This window comes from Cydia pomonella, chromosome 3, assembly GCF_033807575.1.
Source record: "Cydia pomonella isolate Wapato2018A chromosome 3, ilCydPomo1, whole genome shotgun sequence".
In the NCBI taxonomy this organism is placed as follows: domain Eukaryota; kingdom Metazoa; phylum Arthropoda; class Insecta; order Lepidoptera; family Tortricidae; genus Cydia; species Cydia pomonella.
Window position 1 is genome coordinate 16713554 of NC_084705.1, and position 22233 is coordinate 16735786.

Consider the following 22233-nt stretch of genomic DNA (forward strand, 5'->3'; position numbering starts at 1 on the left):
AAAATTTTAACGTTAGTTTTCCAGTTCCAATTTTTATAACCAGCTAATTATTTCTTGTGTATTTTTGTGCCATATTTTTGTTTTTGCCATTTGTTAAGAGTCCTTATTCCTACAGACGAGCGTATTTTGTAAAATGCTTCCTTTTTCATTCAAGATTACGACGTAACTATTAGTATTTATTCAAAAACTGATAACGTACTGAAATAATCGTTTCCTAAACTAGGGGCTCCAACAGTTCAAATTTTCATTTTCTCTTTTAAACCTCTTTTTTAATGAGGTTTTTTGGGAGTCTTTTCCAAATTTTGCAGTGAGATGTGGCGTTTCGGTTCTCAATTTTGCTATAAACAAGAATCATTTGGTACATGAATGACTACAATTTGATTCAACATATCTCGTACGAGGGGCTGGAATGATTAACAATCGAAGATTCATTTGAAAAAACTGATAAAATACCTTCCGAGTTTTCTTCATTTTTTTGGCGAAAACAGGGTTTTATTATATTTTATTTCCGCAAATTGTACGCATATTTTGCTTTAAAAATAATATTATAGCAAACTGTAACTTTATGTTAACCTATAAAAAAAAAATCGTAACTATGGGACCTACATTGCCGTAAATTTATATTTTTTTAAAACACGTATAAATCACGCAGCAGCGACGCCCCGCTCTCAGTCCGCGCGGAGCGCGCTTAGAGGACGGACCTGTGCTCGATTGTCAGGCATTCGTTGCGATCGTAATCAGCTACGGAGTTCCGAGAAGTGCTATATACTGCGATTAGAAAATCTTAATAAAAGTTCATTTTTTACAGTATGCCTAACAGACTCGCTTATTGATGGATTTTCAGTGTTACTTTTTTTTTTTATACTAAGTCGGTGGCAAACAAGCATACGGCCCGCATATGTACGCCTGCAACTCCAGAGGAGTTACATGCGCGTTGCCGACCCTAACCCCCTCCCGCCCCTCGTTGAGCTCTGGCAACCTTACTCACCGGCAGGAACACAACACTATGAGTAAGGTCTAGTGTTATTTGGCTGCGATTTTCTGAAAAACGCATTTTCACTTGAAATTACGTTAGGGTTTGCATTATTATTTTTGACCCGGATGAAGTCCAAGTTCTCATGATGGAGTCAGGAGTTGGTCACCAGAACTCCTAATCTACTAATTATAATCCCATCGTGTTTGGGCTCAAAAGATTTGCCCTGACGAACACCATCGATCTAGATGAGGTCCAGGGTCTCATGATGGAGTCAGGAGTTGGTCACTAGAACTCCTAATCTACTCATTATAATTCCATCGTGTTTGGGCTCAACAGAGTTGCCCTGATGAGCACCTTCAATCTAGATGAGGTCCAGGGTCTCATGATGGAGTCAGGAGCTGGTCACCAGAACTCCTAATCTACTCATCATAACTCCATCGTGTTTGGGTTCAATAGAGTTGCCCTGACGAGCACCATCAATCTAGATGAGGTCCAGGGTCTCATGATGGAGTCAGGAGCTGGTCACCAGAACTCCTAATCTACTCATCATAACTCCATCGTGTTTGGGCTCAATAGTTTTGCCCTGATGAACACCATCGATCTAGATGAGGCCCAGGGTCTCATGATGGAGTCAGGAGTTGGTCACCAGAACTCCTAAACTACTCATCATAACCTCATCGTGTTCGGGCTCAATAGATTTGCCCTGACGAGCATCATCAATCTAGATAAAGTCCAGGGTCTCATGATGGAGTCAGGAGTTGGTCACTAGAACTCCTAATCTACTCATTATAATTCCAACGTGTTAGGGCTCAAAAGATTTGCCCTGATGAGCACCATCGATCTAGATGAGGTCCAGGGTCTCATGATGGAGTCAGGAGTTGGTCACCAGAACTCCTACTCTACTCATCATAACTCCATCGTGTTTGGGCTCAATAGAGTTGCCCTGACGAGCACCTTCAATCTAGATGAGGTCCAGGGTCTCATGATGGAGTCAGGAGCTGGTCACCAGAACTCCTAATCTACTCATCATAACCCCATCGTGTTTGGGTTCAATAGAGTTGCCCTGACGAGCACCATCAATCTAGATGAGGTCCAGGGTCTCATGATGGAGTCAGGAGCTGGTTACCAGAACTCCTAATCTACTCATCATAACTCCATCGTGTTTGGGCTCAATAGATTTGCCCTGATGAACACCATCGATCTAGATGAGGCCCAGGGTCTCATGATGGAGTCAGGAGTTGGTCACCAGAACTCCTAAACTACTCATCATAACCTCATCGTGTTCGGGCTCAATAGATTTGCCCTGACGAGCATCATCAATCTAGATAAAGTCCAGGGTCTCATGATGGAGTCAGGAGTTGGTCACTAGAACTCCTAATCTACTCATTATAATTCCAACGTGTTAGGGCTCAAAAGATTTGCCCTGATGAGCACCATCGATCTAGATGAGGTCCAGGGTCTCATGATGGAGTCAGGAGTTGGTCACCAGAACTCCTACTCTACTCATCATAACTCCATCGTGTTTGGGCTCAATAGAGTTGCCCTGACGAGCACCTTCAATCTAGATGAGGTCCAGGGTCTCATGATGGAGTCAGGAGCTGGTCACCAGAACTCCTAATCTACTCATCATAACCCCATCGTGTTTGGGTTCAATAGAGTTGCCCTGACGAGCACCATCAATCTAGATGAGGTCCAGGGTCTCATGATGGAGTCAGGAGCTGGTTACCAGAACTCCTAATCTACTCATCATAACTCCATCGTGTTTGGGCTCAATAGATTTGCCCTGATGAACACCATCGATCTAGATGAGGCCCAGGGTCTCATGATGGAGTCAGGAGTTGGTCACCAGAACTCCTAATCTACTCATCATAACCTCATCGTGTTCGGGCTCAATAGATTTGCCCTGACGAGCATCATCAATCTATCTATTGAGCTCGAATACGATGGAATTATAATGAGTAGATTAGGAGTTCTAGTGACCTACTCCTGACTCCATCATGAGACCCTGGACTTCATCTAGATTGATGGTGCTCATCAGGGTAAATCTATTGAGCCCAAACTCGATGGAGTTATGAGTAGATTAGGAGTTCTGGGGAGTTCTGGTGACCAACTCCTGACTCCGTCATGAGACCCTGGACCTCATCTAGATCGATGGTGTTCGTCAGGGCAAATCTTTTGAGCCCAAGCACGATGGAATTATAATGAGTAGATTAGGAGTTCTGGTGACCAACTCCTGACTCCATCATAAGAACCTGGATGGACTTCATTCGGGTCAAAAATAATAATACAAACCCTAACGTGATTTCTAATAACACTGAAACTCTATAGCACTAATGTGCGCAAACGATTGGCATCTTGACTACGCAGCATGGGTGCGTAGCCACCATGCCAATCGATACGACAACGAAACACTATCTGTCTCTCTCTCGTACTAATATGCACAAACGATTGGCATCTTGGCTGGGCAGCATGGGTGCGTAGCCAACATGCCAAACGTTTACGATACGACAAGGAAACACTATCTGTCTCTCTATCGCACTAATATGCGCAATCGATTGGCTTCTTGGCTAGGTATCATGGGTGCGTAGCCAACATGCCAATCGTTTACGATACGACAACGAAACACTACTCTCTCTCTATCGCACTAATATACGCAAACGATTGGTATTTTGGCTAGGCACTAAGCAAGTGTGTGGCCAACATGCCAATCGTTTACGATACGACAACGAAACACTATCTGTCTCTCTATCGCACTAATATACTTTATTTATACCTGCAGTCATTTAGTAACTTCTTCATTTTCCATTGGTGTGAAAGAGACAGAATAAAGAGCAAGGGTTATAGTACACTCTGTAGTCTGTACACTTAGTAGTAGTGTACATAAAAAAAAACTACTGTGCATATACAATAAAATAAAGAGTGCCCATATGATATCATATGACACTAAAATTAATGTTGCTTGAAATTATATTGAAAACTATCAAGATTATTCTAGTCTTCATTGAAACGCGCGTCGCGTTGCCGGCGCTCGCGTACCGAGCGCCAACGCCATCTATCGAGCGTTATTTCGTGAAATCGGAGAACGCTCCAAGGATTAAGGGCTCTTAAAGATCTGTGATCCGCACACTACAATTCCTCAAAATTCTAAAAGCCTCGTTTGACGGGCGGTATAAATAAACGGTTCAAAATTTAGGTATCATTTGCCAACGTTTCAACCATCATCGTCCATAATATTCACCACATTAATAAATTTTTTCCTTCCAGCTAAATTTTCAGCCGTATTCCTTTTTTTACCTTTCATTTTTGACATTGTAGACATTGAGTGAGTTCGTGATTTCTGTATAATTTGTTGTATCCTTTTGCTTTTTGGTCATTTTTACATCATTTTTAACTCAATCTTTGGCAATGTATGAGAATCCGCAGAGCGTCATAGAATATTCAAGTGTTTTTAGGGCATCTCTCGGCTCTTTCTTCTAGCTGATTTTAATAATGAAATTTCGCCCAAAGTTTCCTAACGTCACAACCTGCCGACAACAAAGGCGGCGTGTGGCATGTGCTATTATTATGCTAATACGCGGATTGAGCGGTTTGTCTTTCTTTGACATTCTTTGTCAGTTGAAAGATTTAATTTTGGTAAAATTAATGTCGGAAGCCAAGAATTAGTGTCGGTAATCAGGTATAATACATAATTTATTGAAACACGATCCCAAGGTTGACATCTATTTTTTAAAAGTGCCTTCATTATGCTATTGACTTTAGGAATTCGCGCATATGAAATTAGTGATAACACCTTGTTAACAGTCGCCTAAGAAACAATTCCTCATAGTATTTCTCCTAGTTCTTTCACTTGAAACTACCACTATCTTGTAAGTTGTATAATTTAGTTATAGAATAATATAATATATTATATCACAGGCTAAGGCTTAACAATTAATAAACATTGATTTTGGTTTGTTAATTATTTTATCCTCAGCCACGCTCTCAGTTTCCTGGCTCTCAATTTCCATAAAATGGTTATGAATCCATAATTTTCAAAAAAAATCCTATTCCACTAAATATAATGGGTCTATTGCCTAAATAAAAAAACATTCATTCAATATTGCACTATTCCACTATTTTACAGCAGGACCCCTGTTTTTTTTATCTGTCTAAAAGTATTTTTATTGCCTACGACACTAATAAAATACATAAACAGGGTTAAGGTAGTAACCAGTCAAATCAGGTTCTCTTTACTACGCACGATTATTTAATATAAATAAAAGAGGTATTTATTGTAGAAGGCGTATAAAGGTTAAGAAAAACTCGTTCTTTCGAGTTTGACAACAGAACTAGATACTTAGTGTTATGCAGTCTGCCGCAAGTGCCGCAAGTAGGTACAAAAAACAATCTCGGTGGAATTGGGCACACAACTAATGGCTGATATTGCCGTCTCATTCTTTAGTTTATACATCTTCAAATTCTTATTTCATTTCATAGTTGCCATTTTATCTCCTCTGTGGTCATAGTAATATTGTTATTGTGGGTGCGTCAATAATTTCTGTTGTTTTGAAGTTTTTCTGTGGCAATAATTGGTTTTAATTCGTGCAAAATGATTTATTGAAACGGACTGTGCTTTTTTTAAGCATGCGACCGTGGAAACGTTATACTCGTAGAACTTGTGTTATTTGTAGATTTCGTGCCTACTTAAACGAAAATTATATATTTAGTCCCGTACTACCGAGTACCGCAGCATTATGCTTTATTCGTAGAAATATTGTTTTTTTTTGTTCGTAACACTAGTGTTGCTCTTGATAACTATCGATAGCTAGGCAACGTGTGCATACAGCACTATTCGTTTTGCTATGGCATCCAAGTTGGCACTCCTGTTGCTTTGCTGTTGCACTAGACTTCTGCCAAATTGATTCCATTGGCCAGTAAGAAGGTCCTGTCTCTTAAAACGTAGTGGTTATTCTCTTTGGTGCTATAGCTACTGCGTCATATATTTTCCAGGAATTGAATTGTCAAACGTAAACTTTTGACACCAAACAACGGCATGCTCTACGAGCACACTAAAAGTAACTACCGAACAACGATTTGACATTGGCAAAATCATCATAGATTTGATGGAAGCCATATTTTAAAGAAGAAGAAGAACCAGAGTTACTGCATAATGTACATCTATATCGGCTGTCAAATTCGACGTAAGAATTTTCTTAGTCCTCTTTTACTAGTAATAAAGTTATTATAAATAAGAGCGCATTCTGTGTGACATCAAAATTCGTGGACCTCTTTTTTCATTTTGAATAACTGGAAGCGCCAAAAAAAGTATAGTTCATTATTGTCAAAGCTCGGAAGTAGCTACTTGCTGGCTGAGGATTCATTTTAAACGGACGATCTTGGAAGTCCGTTTAATATAGTGTTTTTCTCAAAAATGGTGCAAGAAATATAAATATAATAGAAATATTTTACAGGAAAACAATTGATAAGATTTGCTTTGCCGCCGTTGGCGTATTTTTCTTCCGAAAATACGCCAACCTATTTGCGACAGCTAAGTACCGCAGTTCCAAATGGCCGAAGACCGTCTAGACGCCCTAGGTACCGCTGGAGAGATGAAGTGCAAAAAGACCTTAGCGAACTCGGCGCCGTCGACTGGACGGAAACGGTTTTGGACAGAAAAGCATGGCGGGCTTTGGTGTCGGAGGCCAAGATCCACATCGGATTGCTGCGCCACAGCAGTAAGAAAGTAAGTACCACAGTACCAACATTATAATAATAAGTACGGATCATCTGTTTGGCTGTTTAATGGACGCATGCCTTCATTGATATGACCATTTGAACTTTTTAAAAACTCCACAAATAATAGTATTCGTATGCAACGTTGCTGTTGTGAAATCGAGTTTTTAACTTTTTCGAGTGACTTAGAAGTACGCAATTTGCAACCTTATTTTTAACCGGCAAAGACGACTTTGTCGTTCATTTTTAAGAAAAATAATTTTTTTAAGTGTATTTCCGTAAATTTGATTTTATGACCGTTGAGAAACCGTTTTATTCAATGATTAACGCCGTGAATATATTAAACTCGTCTGCATTCTAGTGAAAAATACGGTAGCGGCACGGAACAAATGCACAAAAACCGTTCAACGTTCCATCACTCCGAAGCCAGATCGAAATCCAATCAATTTATTCTAGCAATAAATTGAATATAGAGTGTTGAACGTGGGATTATTCTATTCTATCCAAACTTAACTCAATGATTTCAATCGTATTTTAAGGATTAAAAAAATTTAGGAGCAAATCATGAATATATTTGTACAAGCTGATATTTTCCTACGTCATTTGAACGGGCGTTAATCATAGATAAAATATTGAATACATAGCAGCAAACAATTGTGACTTCACTTCAGTTCTATTCTCTTATTGATTTTTAAAAGTCGAACTTTTGCAATACCTACTAATAGATTAGCACCGACACTTATCAAAATGGTTGAATATTTGAAGGTGAAAGACACGTAATAAAACACACCACCCACTTAAAAGTATGTTAGGTTAATATTGACTAAATACACTTAATATCATCACCACATTTAATGTTACTAAATAATTTTATTAAAATTTGCCAGGGAACCGTAAAATAAAAGATCTTTAAAATTATTATCGCTTCACTTAACAGGTCTCTATTGAATGGGCAATACACGTAGTGGGTTAGCCTATAGCGTACCACCAACAATTGACTTTGCGTTGGGAAAGCTTTTAAGGAACAATTGTGCTGGATTAGCCTTTCTACTGCGCTTGTTGGAGGGTAATGGTTCGCTGTTTACTGCGTATTCATCTCAGGTATGTGAATCACCAATTATTTGTAATTCGTACGGATTAAGATCATTAATTAGACCCCGGCAATTATAGGCCCATATCGGTTCTACCGGTTACATCTAAAATATTTGAAAAAAGCGGCCAAGTGCGAGTCGGACTCGCCCATGAAGGGTTCCGTACCATTTATAACATATTAAAAAAAAACTACTTACTAGATCTCGTTCAAACCAATTTTCAGTGGAAGTTTGCATGGTAATGTATATCATATATTTTTTTTAGATTTTTCATTCTGTTATTTTAGAAGTTACAGGGGGGGGGGACACATTTTACCACTTTGCAAGTGTCTCTCGCGCAAACTATTCAGTTTAGAAAAAAATGATATTAGAAACCTAAATATCATTTTTGAAGACCTATCCCTAAGATACCCCACACGTATGGGTTTGATGAAAAAAAAAAAAAAATTATTTTTTGACGTATTAAAAAAAACTACTTACTAGATCTCGTTCAAACCAATTTTCGGTGGAAGTTAATGTACATCATATATTTTTTTTAGGTTTACCATTCTCTTATTTTAGAAGTTACAGGGGGGGGGGGGGGGACACATTTTACCACTTTGGAAGTGTCTCTCGCGCAAACTATTCAGTTTAGAAAAAAATTATATTAGAAACCTCAATATAATTTTTGAAGACCTATCCATAGATACCCCACACGTATGGGTTTGATGAAAAAAGATTTTTTGAGTTTCAGTTCTAAGTATGGGGAACCCCCAAAATTTACTGTTTTTTTTTCTATTTTTGTGCGAACAACTTAATGCGGTTCATAGAATACATCTACTTACCAAGTTTGAACAGTATAGCTCTTATACTTTCGGAAAAAAGTGGCTGTCCCATAATCGGACAGACAGACGGACATGACGAATCTATAAGGGTTCTGTTTTTTGCCATTTGGCTACGGAACCCTAAAAATATACATCAGCGACTAACAGAACATCTTAATAATAATCATTTCATCACCGACAAACAATACGGTTTTCGCTCAAAGTCAAACACCCTCTCGGCAACTTCAGATCTTCTTACCGAAATAAAAGTAAATATAGATAAGAAAAACATTGCACTTGGTATCTTTATTGACCTAAAAAAGGCATTTGATACAGTGAGCCCTATACTTTTACTGTCAAAGCTGAACTCCATAGGTACGAGGGGCGTTCAATATATTCGCAGTATTGATACCTTCCGACCTTTTTTAGTGACTAATTTAATACTGGCCACTGGCTGGCTGGCTAGGTTTAATACTATGAGTCATTCATTGACATTAAAAAAAAGTAAATAAAAAAAATATAATGTTCTCTTGTTTTTCTACAATTGCCGAACAAACGTCATCACCATGGCCGATTTTGCAATTTTACTGAAATTAGAGCACCAAGCCGTAATAAAGTTCTTGACTAAACTGGGAAAAAAAACAAAAAACTATAAAAGAAAAAATGGATTCCGTTTACCGGGAGTTTGCCCCTTCACTATCTACGGTTCAAAAGTGGTCAAGTGAATTCAAGCGTGGGAGGGAGAGCATCGAAGATGACCCTAGACCTGCTCGCCCCATCGCAGCTACTTCATTGGACAATATTAAAAAAGTGGAGAAAATTATATTAGAAGATACTCGAATGAAGTGAATTGCTGAAAGAACTAAACTTTCTATTGGTACTATACACGATATTATCCACGACCATCTTGATATGTCAAAAGTTAGTGCAAGATGGGTGCCGTGAATGCTGACGCCTCTTCAAAAAGATACGCGAGTTGCTTGTTGTTCCGAGTTTATTGACTTACATACATACATACATACATACATACATACATATAATCACGCCTATTTCCCGAAGGGGTAGGCAGAGAGAGACCACGGATTTCCACTTGCTACGATCCTGACATACCTCTTTCGCTTCCTTCACTTTCATGACTTTCCTCATACACGCTCGTCGGTTTAGGGTGCTCTTGACCTGGCCTTTCTTCAGGATTTCCCCGATTTGATCAGAGAAAGTCCGCCGAGGTCTACCCCTTCCAGCTCCCTCTTCTACTTCTCCCTTATACACTCTCTTTGTTAACCTTCTTTCACTCATTCTTTCCACGTGTCCAAACCATCTCAACATACCTTTCTCAATTTTTGTCACTACATCTTCGTTCAGTCCACACTTTTCCCTTATCACACTGTTCCTAATTCTATCTTGTAATTTTACACTACACACACTTCTCAACGCTCTCATTTCCACTGCATTCACTTGACTCTGATGCTTCTTCTGCCATACCCAACTTTCGCTACCATAAATAAGTGTAGGCACCAACACCCCTCTATGCACTGCCAACTGTGCTTTTTGCGACACCTTCTGGCTGCTCATAAAAGCGTTGAGTGCCCCATTCACACGGTTTCCAGCATTCACTCTCCTTTCAGTGTCTTCATCATGTTTACCGTCCCTCCCTAGTGAACAAGGTTCCCAGATACACAAACTCTTGTTCTTGTTCAACTCTTTCTTGACCAATCAAAACTTCACAGTTTGTCATACTTTCTCCCTTTTCAAATACCATTACTTTCGTCTTGCTCACATTTATTTTCATTCCTTTCCTTTCAAAAGAGCTATGCATTCTAGTTACCATCTCCTACAATTCTTCACCCGATGACGCCAGCAATACCAGGTCATCAGCGTAAAGAAGACATTTGACGAGTAAACCTGTCATTCTCAGCCCACATACATCATTTATTGACTTACGTGGTGAAAATCCCGATGAGATACTTCAAAGGATTGTTACTGGGGATGAAACCTGGGTTCATCATTATGAACCAGAGAGCAAACAAGAATCCATGCAGTGGCACATTAAAGGTACATCTCATCCCAAAAAGTTTAAGTCCCTACCTTCAGCCGGTAAGGTCATGGCAACGATATTCTGGGATTGTGAGGGTATATTGCTGATAGATTATAAAGATAAAGGTGTAAATATAACGGGGCAGTACTACGCTAATATTCTACGCCAATTAAGGGAAGCAATTAAAGAAAAGAGGAGGGGAAAGTTAACTAGGGGTGTTTTGCTTCCGCATGACAATGCTCCTGTCCATACTGCTCAGAGTGCTAAGGCTGTGGCTTGAGAATCCGGATTTGGAACTATAACCCACACGCTATACAGTCCAGACTTAGCCCCAAGCGACTTTTTTTTGTTCCCAAATCTTAAAAAAGATCTGCGAGGATATCGATTTTCTGACGATGAAGCGTTGAAGGCGGCAGTGCAAGAGCATTTTGACACTAAAAATAAAACATATTTTTATGACGGTCTTAAAAAACTTATTGACCCATCTTTTAAGTGCAAAAGCATAGGAGAGGAATATATTGAAAAATAAAAATTGAAAAATCGGCTCGAAAATTTTAACTCTGATAGCACAAGCACAGGACGGTATAAATTTACTCCACAAATGGCTTCTTTGTAACTTGTTAACGATTAATGAGTCTAAAACTAAGTGAAGTTATTCATAATCATGATCCCTTAGTAATAAATAATGTAACATTATAAGCAGTAGAACAGGAGAAATACCTTGGCCTCATTCTGGACAATAAGCTATCATGGAAACCACATATTGACTTCCTACGCTCCAAAATTACATCACTGACCGGTGCATTGCGACGGATTGTTCGATGTTTGCCAAAAAGGGTTCGATACACCATTTATAATTCACTCATTAAGCCTAATCTAAAATATCTTATACCTTTAAACGAGCAATTCTTGTATATATATATTTCTGTGATCTCGGAAACGGCTCTAACGATTTCACTGAAATTTGGTATATGGGGGTTTTTGGGGGCATACAATCGATCTGGATTAGTTTTATGTTTGGAAAAACGCGTATTTTCGAGTTTTCATGCGTTTTTCTTTCGACGCAGAATATGGTCGCTAATTTCTTGTCGCCGGCCACTGTCCGTCTGGTCCAGCGGGTTAAGACGCGGGCGGCAAGAAACAACCAGTGTTACGGGTTCGAATCCCGCCCGGTGACTAACTTTTGTTTTTTTTTTATATGATCAAGCTTATATATAATATTTAAATTTTTATTGTTTTAGACAAGTTTAATTTAGTAAAAAAATGAGCTATGTAATAAGAGAAATTGACAATAGATAGCGTTACTCTGTGACAAGTGCTGTAGGGTTGAAATCGATTGTAAATAATAATAATTGTCAGTTCGCATTTTACTTTTTAAGTTTATGTAGATTATCACCTATACACCGCCATATTACAATAAAATTAAATAGTTATAACCGAGCAAAGCTCGGTCGCCCAGGTACTTTAATAGAAATATGGGGATCGGCCGCCAAAACTAACTTAAAACCCTTACAAATTTCACAAAATAAAATAATAAAAGTATTATTTAATTATAAGCGCCTTACACCAACTAGCTCTGTATATGAGGACACAAAAATACTAAACATTTCCCAAAGTTATGTATACAACACATGCATCCTTATGAGAAAAATCATATATAAAGATATACATAGCCATATAACGTTCAGTAAAAGATCCGAGGTACAAAAAAGGCTGACGCGACAAGCTAATAATATACTCCTGCGACCACCCAGAACATTATATGGAAAAAATAATATAATATACGAAGGAGCTCAATTATACAACAAATTATCAAAAGATGTCAAAGACGCCAAGTTATATGCTAGTTTTCAAAAGAGCACTAAAACAATACATATTGAATAATAAATCTAGTTAGGCCGTTTGCTTATTCACCAAATATTCATAAAAATGACCAACAACATACATCTTCTAAGGCTTTTCAAAAATATATTAATAATGGAAATATAAATATAATATACATATTCCGATTAATTTGTAGTTAAAATAAAATTAAACATACTTTGCTAGGCGAGTTTAACTGTCGAGGCCAGTTAAATTGATATAATGATATTATTATTGCATTGCGCATGTTGTTACCAAGCGTCTTTGTACGTATGTCGTTCACCGTTTTTGCATGCTACCCTCTCCTATTTAGATTTAAGCAAAATTATTGTTTTCTCAGTAAGTGATTGATGTAAATCTTTTGAGAAATAAATATCTTAAACCATAAACCATAATTTCCCATAAAACCAATATCATTCCATCCTTGCAAAAAGACGGTTTTTCCTTAAATTTGTTTTCGTTCAATCTATTTATTTCTATAGTTTCAATAGTATGTGGTATTACCTAATACTAAACTGAAAAATAATAAAAAAGGTACTAATATTTTAACGATTCAAAATATAAAAGAAAAAAAATCTTGCCAAAGTTAAAAACGTGTTGCCTTAATATTACCTTAGTTAATTACCTGGGCATTGTACCGTTAAATTTTCCCTTTGTTAAAATTTACAAGCCTTCCAGGGGATATTTCCCTTACGAAGGACACTTAAAATTTTCATTACGGCCTCTTTTAGAAGGACAGTAATTGGTGTTTTTTATTCAGACTACTGAACACGAAAAATACGTTTATAATTTTATGTCAATAACTGTCTCTTCTATTAACATTTCGATTCTTTTGAGATGTTTTTAGCTTTGAATCTGGAATATATCGATACCTCCTAAGTATAGTGGGGCAAGAGACAATTTTTTTTATTTCACGTTTTTTAGTTATTTTTGATTAAAATACCAATATATACCTTTCACTGAAACTTCATACTAAATTCCGTATTAGTTTATATGCTGAATTTCGTATGAAAGTGACGATATTGGTGCAATTAACATATTTTATATATTCGAACATTGTTTACAGAGGCAAGTCACTTGCACCACAGTACGCGATATAGTTAACGCGGAGGATGCTACCAAAAGTGTGGCATACTGATACAACTAATTCACTGGGTCGACGTGGTAAAGAAACTGATAATAATCATTTGAATTACAATATTTGATAATTTTAAAATGTTTTGATAATTAGGTAACATAAGATTCTAGTCTGAATCAAATTATATTCTAAAAATTGACATATTTTGACGTATCAAGAGCTTGTTGGCTCCGCTAAAATACGCGTATGCTGAAGTATTAAATTACTCTTATATCATAACCTGCGAAAAATTTTAAGATTCCATGATATAAATCTTAAGATATTTCGCTAGAAGAAATCCAAAATTGGATGGAATTACATCAACAAATAAGGAAGTTACGTTCCGTTGTACCTTTGAACCGCTCTCTCCCGCTTTCCTGCAAATCCTGATTTTGCACTTAAGTACCTCATTTAGGAGGTATCGATATGTACTTTATTTTTCTGCCGCATATTTCTATGTATTTTATAATAATATAAATAAAAGAATAATTGTCCGATATGGTGCAACAAATTTAGCATTATGCAAGCAGCAGAAAAATCTTGCTGGCATTTTTGTCTAGGTGCATAAGTATTATAAATAAATAAATAAATATTATAGGACATTATTACACAAATTGACTAAGTCCCACAGTAAGCTCAATAAGGCTTGTGTTGAGGGTACTTAGACAACGATATATATATTATATAATATATAAATATTTATAAATACTTAAATACATAGAAAACACCCATGACTCAGGAACAAATATCCATGCTCGTCACACGAATAAATGCCCTTACCAGGATTTGAACCCGGGACCATCAGCTTCGTAGGCAGGGTCACACCCACTGGGCCAAACCGGTCGTCAAAGTATTATGTCAAGTATTATATTTAATGACTTCATCACAAAGAGAACTTAACTCGTGGCATAAAATATATTTTATCTGATAGCGTCTAGACTGGAATGTTTCCTTTCTGTGGACATTTTATAAACCTACTTCAATGTTACAGGCAATATCTTTACAATAGATGAATTAGGCTCTAAAACGATTTCAATACAAGCATTCGATTTTATACTCGTATAGAGACTTAACAGGCTTGAAGTGGTTTCTTTGAAAAGGGTTATTGACCTGGCGTGTAACACTATAATGTTGATAAATTATTCCTCCGTCGTTAATTTTTTTAACCAGGAAAAGGTATTTTAGAGTAAAGTTCAATCTCGATTCCACTTTATGCAAACTAACGACCGGGGAAGATGCCTCGTATTAAGAGTACATATTGACCTTGATAAGGTGGGCATCCGGCTGAAGCCTGTCACAAGGTGTCACCACGTTTGAAACCAACCGGTGGGTATATTGTCAAAGGCACAATAGGGCTTGTATTGAGACTATAATTATTGACTTGTTGATATTTATATCGGCGGCTGATCGTAATGTTCTTGTGTAATGTTGTGACGTTAAGTAGTCACATGAAACTAATATACAGATAGGATAGATTCGTTAGGTTGCTTCAAAGATGCCCGAAGGGCAATGTGTTCAGAAATAAGAGCCCCGTGCGGGGCTCCGTCGACTCAGCTGACGAGATTTCACATTTCACGATATGCCTAGAAATTTTATGACCTGATTTTACAAACGGACGCTGACATCTATATAATCCCAATACTGTTCTTGTTTATATTTGTTCTATCACGTAGTAAATTGTGTAAGAGCGCGAATTTACTGATAGGACTAGTGTTTTTTTTTTTATAAATTCTGAATTTCATTTAGTATTAAAATAACTTATATCTAATATCAAATATCAAACATTTATTCAGCAAAATGGCCACAGGGGCACTTTTACATGTCCATTTTTACAAACAATAAATTTAAAAAAAAAAAACAATTACAAATATAGAATCTATGAAATAATAAATACTTTATTAGAGATGTATACTGTCTCTAAATGTCAAATTACACAAAAGAAACTATGATAAAAAAATAAAACCATAAAATACTAAAATTCTTTAGAGATGTATAAGTCTCTAAGTGTCAGAGATAAAATATAAAAATATATATTAAATTATCCTTAGAGATGTAGAGGGTCGCCAAGGCTTGAATTCTTATATAAATAACTAAGGCTTTGTTTGAAAGTGTTTGAAACATAGAGGCAAAACGCTGACTTATCGAATGTTGATTAATATAAGGTAGGTATTTGGAATGTAACAATTTGGAACTATAAATTATATTTAAATCATTAAAATATAATAAAAATGATGAGTTCATAAAAATACTATCTCACTTTTGCGGAAATCTATATCGTCGATCGAGCTGCATAAATGCGAATAGAAAAACCGCTGGACCAAAACGTTTGTCCATCAGAGCGGATACTTAATGGTTTTGGATTTTACTCCTTTTCGTTTATGTTAAGGTGGTTCGATTTTCATACAAAAAACAATCGCTATTTATTAATTAATTACACAATATTATTACATAAATAGTTGGGCATCTATCTACTTTCGAATATTCATTTGCGCTAAATTAATATAAAAACTTTGTTTCATACAGAAATCATGCAATAATCAACGTTATATTTTTATAAATTTTACTCAAGTGTGTGTGTCAAATGTCGTGTACAAATACATTGCGGCGTTGCCACTCCATGCCTCGGGCGGCCATCGGCGCGACGTTGCGATGTTTGACGCGTTTTTAGCTGACTCTGTCGACACTGACACTCAGTGTGACCAGACGTACGATAATTGTCGTACATGTACGATAATTTGGGCCCCGGTATGACGTAATGTTCCAAAGAGCATTATCGTACACTAAAGAACTATAATTTCAGCCCTTGGATGATGCCACCTTAAAAGTCTAGTAATTTGAAGCAAAATATGACACTTTCTCTCAGAAATAGGCTAAAATTAGTATCTTTTGGGTGTTCGGCTCCTTGGTGTAAGTTTAAAGTTTAAAATGTCTCAATTTCCTGTATACCGTTTCAGTCTATCCCAAAAATACACAAACATAAACAGATTTTTTGCGCAATTTAGACGAATTTGTCTTTTTTTTATTATTAATTGGAAATTTAAGCTTATTTTGCTAGACATTTTTAGGGGCTGCCTTTTTGATTGGCGTACGATATTTTTTTCAACGGTACAATAATATTGACACTCAAGTACGATAATTCTCTTCCGCTCACCTGGCAACACTGCTGAAACTTGACAGGAATGGGGGCCTACTGCGAAAACCTAAATTCGCAAATTGCGGGGATCTTTCTCTTTTACTCTCACTAAGACGTAATTAGAGTGACAGAGAAAAATGCCCGAAATTGGCGAATTTCGATTTTCCCGGTAGCCGCCCTGGTGCTTGAGGTACTTGATAGAAAACAACGCTGCCGCATGTTCTGAATTGTGATTTTATGTGTTTTTGGATTGAAAATGATAGCAACGTCTAAATCAAGTTGCAAAAATCATCGATATTCTGGTCCGCGAAAAACCAGGAAAAATGTAACTGTAATTGGAGCAGAGTTGGACGTAATCGATTCCTTTTGGAATTAATTACACGATTACATTCCAGTAATCATGATTCCTCATTAATCGATTATTTGGGTAATCAAAATTAATGTAATACTGTACTTTGATTACGTCTGTCATCCATTCCTTTGGAATCGGTATTGTAATCCACTACTGTAATATTGATTCCTCGGTAATCAAGTACTTAAGTAATCTGAATTACTTTACTTCAATTCCAGGCTTATTACTTAATTGGCAAACCTTATTTTATAATTTTGTTAATGTCACTAAAATTGTTTTTGGTCTACATGTCATTCTAGCATTTCACTTTCACATTAAATTTTGGTGTTGAATCTTAAAAATTGGGTTAATATTTATAACACAATGACATGCATGATTGATGTGGAGGAATTTCGATGTTTTAAAATGGAACTTCAGGCAAAATTAGAAATAACCAAAATTCGTCAAGGAAATGCCAATTACGGTAAGATATAAAACAAATAATAGTTATTATTTTTAAAACCATAAAAAGGTCATGTTTATTTATGTTAGGTACCTGTTTATTTTACAGAGCCCAATTTATGCTGCTGTCTGCTAAATTTTCGTGAGAGGTGCCTGAAGGTGATGTTCAAACGAAAACACTTTTTAGATTTTGAAGATTGTTGGGAAGAAGTAATGGAGGTATTTCGAAAACACCAAGAAAAGGGCCTTCGTTACAATAAAGACCTAAGAGATGATAATTGCACATGTGTTACACAGCCATCACATTTAAGAAAACAACTATTGAAGATACCTCCACAAGTATTTGAAACATTTTGGTTTGAGGCTGTAAATAAAATTGAAAAATATGCAGACGATTTTAGTAAATAATGTTTTCCCGTCGTATTTTATGGAAATTATTCGTGCCTTGTCAACTATTTCAGGGAGAGTCCTAAAGCAAATTAAAATAGATAGGGTAAATTTTATTAATTTTCATCAATATACGATAGTAAAGTAAGTATAATTCATTACACCTGTACCTGTACTCGAACTTGAAGATTTTCCCGCAGTGAACGTGTTAAATAAACACTTCAGATACCAGATTATAATTCCCAAGGAAGTGTACAGAGTACAGATGTAGTGCATAATGTTTTTGAATCGTCTCTGCCGCTATAATTGTGTTATCAGACCTATTTAGATAACGTTGAAGAGGTCCTACTAAAATATTATAATATGCCTCACTGACAATGTCAATTGAACTTGACAAATGTAACTACACTTCAGCGGGTTTACAATCCAATAGTCCAATTTATAAATCCATCCCATAACTCCACTATGGATTTGGATTCACCAGCTGTCGGCGAAGAAACATCAGCCTCAAGTTCCGAATCTGAAATTTTATTTGATGGTACGTTTTTTTCCAAAATTACGTCTAAAACAACAAATTCGTCCACTGTGGCAGCGTGCGTGAAATGTTTACCATTAAACGTTGAAGTAAAAGGCTATAAAAAATGCTCTTCCAACTTCATTAAACACCTGAAGAGAAAACATGGACCTGACTGTGTTGAAGAATACAAATCATATTGCATACAGAAGAAAAGAAAAAAGCCGCAATCAACATCAGTTCAAAATCGTCAAGTGCTTAAAACTAGCAGCTCTTACTCTCAAGAAGAGTTTGATAGCGACGTAGTAAAATTTTTTTTACATTCGATGATACCACTCAGTTGTGTAGAAGATCCACATTTCATTCGAATCTTAAAGAGACTGCATGTCGACAGTTTGGGATTGACTATTATGAGTCGTACAACTTTGACCCGTCGTATAAATCAACATTATGATGATCAAGTTAAAGTAATTAAAGATTTAATGAGCAGGGTAAATTTTATCTGTGCAACTGCAGATATCTGGTCCAGCCGGAAAAGAAGTTTTTTAGGCCTGACGGCACATTGGATCGATCCTGATACTTTTCTAAGATCATCGAGGGCATTGGCATGTCGGAGATTCCCGGGAGTGCATAATTATGAACGCATAACTAATCTACTAAGAGACATTTTACATGAATTTGACTTAGATTTGCCTAAGATTGTTGCTATTACTACAGATAATGGTAGCAATTTTGTTAAGGCTTTTAAAGAATTCGGAGTTCACCCAGGTAGCATAGAAACAAATGACAATTGTGAGACCGTTTCTAATGTCTCTAATGATGATATCGAAGAAGAGCCCTTGATGATTTCAGATTCAAATAAAGGTTGTATTGACTTTTTAAATGATCATGCACTGCTACCGTATCATATGCGATGCTGTTCCCATACTTTGAATCTGATAGCCACAACAGATTTAAAACATTTACTTACCACTGACACTGCTCTGTCCAACATTCATAAGAGTGTAATAGATAAATGTAATCGTCTTTGGAAAATGGCGAATCGTCCCAAAAGCTCTGAAATCATCCAAAATATATTGGGACATAATCTTAGTCGACCAGGCGAAACTCGTTGGAACAGTATGTATGATGCCCTAAAGCAAATTTTATCGATTAAAGAAAAAAACAGTGTTCTACATGAAGGGCTCGGTTTGGAAAATCCGCTGCGTAATACAGATTTCAATTATATAGAAGAATATCTGTCTTGTTTGAAACCCGTAGCAGCAGTACTGGATATTCTTCAAGGAGAAAATAATACCTATTACGGTTTATTGCTACCAACACTACTGATGCTTAAAAAAAAAGTACATGCCCTACAGCAAAACAATTATCAATATTGTAAACCAATTGCGGTTCAATTATTAAAACAAGTGCAGAGTCGTTTCGACGATTTATTGAAACTTACAGGACCTGCAGCAGAAAAAGCAATTATCGCCGCTCACAGCTATCCCAGGTTCAAGAACTCATGGTACCAATGCGTGGATTCCGAACATCACGCTAGGTTAAAAAATATGTTTTTGACGGCTGTATCGGAGGAATCTCAACATCATTCAAATATCGAGCCTGAGATATTTCAACATACACATGACTTTGATGACGCGTTTTACGATTTCAGTAATTCAAATAGTGACAGCAACACTAGCGGCGGCAGCGGCGGACACTCAATCAGAGCAGAATATTGTATATTAGGATATCTATCAGATACATCACGGTCATTAGATATCCTGAACAAATATCCTGAGATAAAAAAAGTTTTTCTGAAGTATAATACACCTCTGACCTCTTCAGCTCCCGTAGAACGACTGTTCTCTTATGCGACTATGACAAATACTCCAAAAAGCAACCGATTAACAGACGAGAACTTTGAGCGACGAGTTATATTAAAAGCCAACTTGAATAATGAAAAACATTCTTAAATCTAAGAAATAATTCACTTAGCTTTGTACCTGACCGATAATTCATATTGTCAATTGTGTCTGGACCCACCTCACTCTTTTGTAATGAAAGATATTGTACAGTCGAGTTCATAAATATATGAGTATTGCCAGGGCTTCACAAATAAATGTACATGGGAAAGTTCATCATTCATAATTATACTTTAGGAAAACCTTTTTTTTATGGAAAATGCTCATATATTTATGAACTCGACTGCAAGTACAGTCAAGGCGTTACCGTTGCCGTTACCCACTAAAGGGTTAAACGATAAATTTTAAAGCCGTACTTAATTTTAATTACGCATATTTAATTTAAAGCTTAAGTAATAGCGACAAGTTTATTTTAATTTTATTTAGTTGAGTACAATAAATAAAACTAATATTTATGATTGAAGAAACTATTTTTATTTCATACATGTTGTGTGATGGATGTGGAATCAGGAATATCTTGAGTTTCTTTGAGCAATCCTTTTTTTCTCGCCGAGATTTGTATAGTGTTTTCTCAAAAATTCGCATACTTAAGTAGAGTCCGAATTTAGGGTCCATTTTGAAATCTAAGATGGCGGCACGTTTTTAGGGTCACGCAAGTCAACCAGGAACCCTTAGGTCGGCCTTACACATTGTGAATCATAATTCATATTATGAGTTCAGAATGCACGGACGGAATTGCATAAAATATACCTATATTACCTATCCATTTTGTATACGAATTAGTCGAAAACGAGTATAATAAAGAATATTGCAAAAAAATTTGCTGCCATCTTGGATCTTAAAATTGACCCTAAATTCGGATGCCACGTATGCGAATCAGTCAACACGATATTTAATTGTATGTTTGAGAAAACTTCGTTTAAAAGACACTTAACATATAGAAGTAATCTGGAAGTAATCAAGTCAACAATTCCAGTAATTTGCAATCGACAATGATTCCCAATTATTAGTAATGGTAATATTTGTATAGATGATTACTGATTCCATAATATGTAATGGTAATTTACCGTTTCACTTGATTACATTACAAGTAATCTGACACCTAGTAGTAGATTACAAAGTAAAATCAAGTAATCGTGGAATCAGGAATCGATTACGATTTGCCCATCTCTGAATTGGAGTCTACAAAAATGACCAATTCATAGAAAATATGACCTAGAAACTAGTTCACTTTTATAAAACTCAATTTTGCCCGAGATTGTACTTAGGCGAATACCTAAGGGAGCTAAGTGTATTGATCTTGAATAATTAGTTGGCTAATATATGACTCCAACATGATATTGATATGGACATTTACATCATAACTATTATACCTAGTTGGTTACTAAATTCTGTTACTCGATTTCTTTCTTTCTTCCTAGCGTTGTCCCAGCATATTGCCACGGCTCAATGGAGCCTGGGGTCCGCTTTGACAACTAATCCCAAGATTTGGCGTAGGCACTAGTTTTTACGAAAGCCACTGCCATCTGACCTTCCAACTCAGAGGGTAAAACTAAGCCTTGTTGGGATTAGTCCAGTTTCCTCACGATGTTTTCCTTCACCGAAAAGCGATTGGTAAATATCAAATGATATCTGTTCTGAAGTTCTGTTACTCGATTTGCAACCTCTTTATTTCCGTTAAAACAAATGCTACCGAAAAAATAAAAAATGACATAATGTGGTGGATTTGTGAGCTATAATTATATACCACACATAACGCTTATCTCGTCGTATCTATAATGAATTGGGGCCTAAAAGAGAATCGTATTCCAATTTTTTGAAACGCTTGTATTACTTTCTATATTAGCTAAAAGTTGCCTTAAAATTCAGCTTTTATACTAAAAACGGCTTTAAATATGTTAAATT

At 36.5% G+C, this 22233-nt stretch overlaps 2 protein-coding genes across 6 annotated transcripts in view; both read left to right on the forward strand.

The window, feature by feature from the left end:
* LOC133516187 (peripheral plasma membrane protein CASK) overlaps positions 1 to 22233 on the forward strand; it is a 381125-nt gene that overhangs the window by 170792 nt on the left and 188100 nt on the right. The window lies entirely within an intron of this gene.
* On the forward strand, positions 17077 to 20795 carry LOC133516172 (uncharacterized). The gene is made up of 2 exons (XM_061848955.1): positions 17077 to 17545; positions 17633 to 20795. The coding sequence occupies exon 2, from the start codon at positions 18376 to 18378 to the stop codon at positions 20377 to 20379; it is 2004 nt and encodes a 667-aa protein (XP_061704939.1). The 5' UTR covers positions 17077 to 17545; positions 17633 to 18375; the 3' UTR covers positions 20380 to 20795.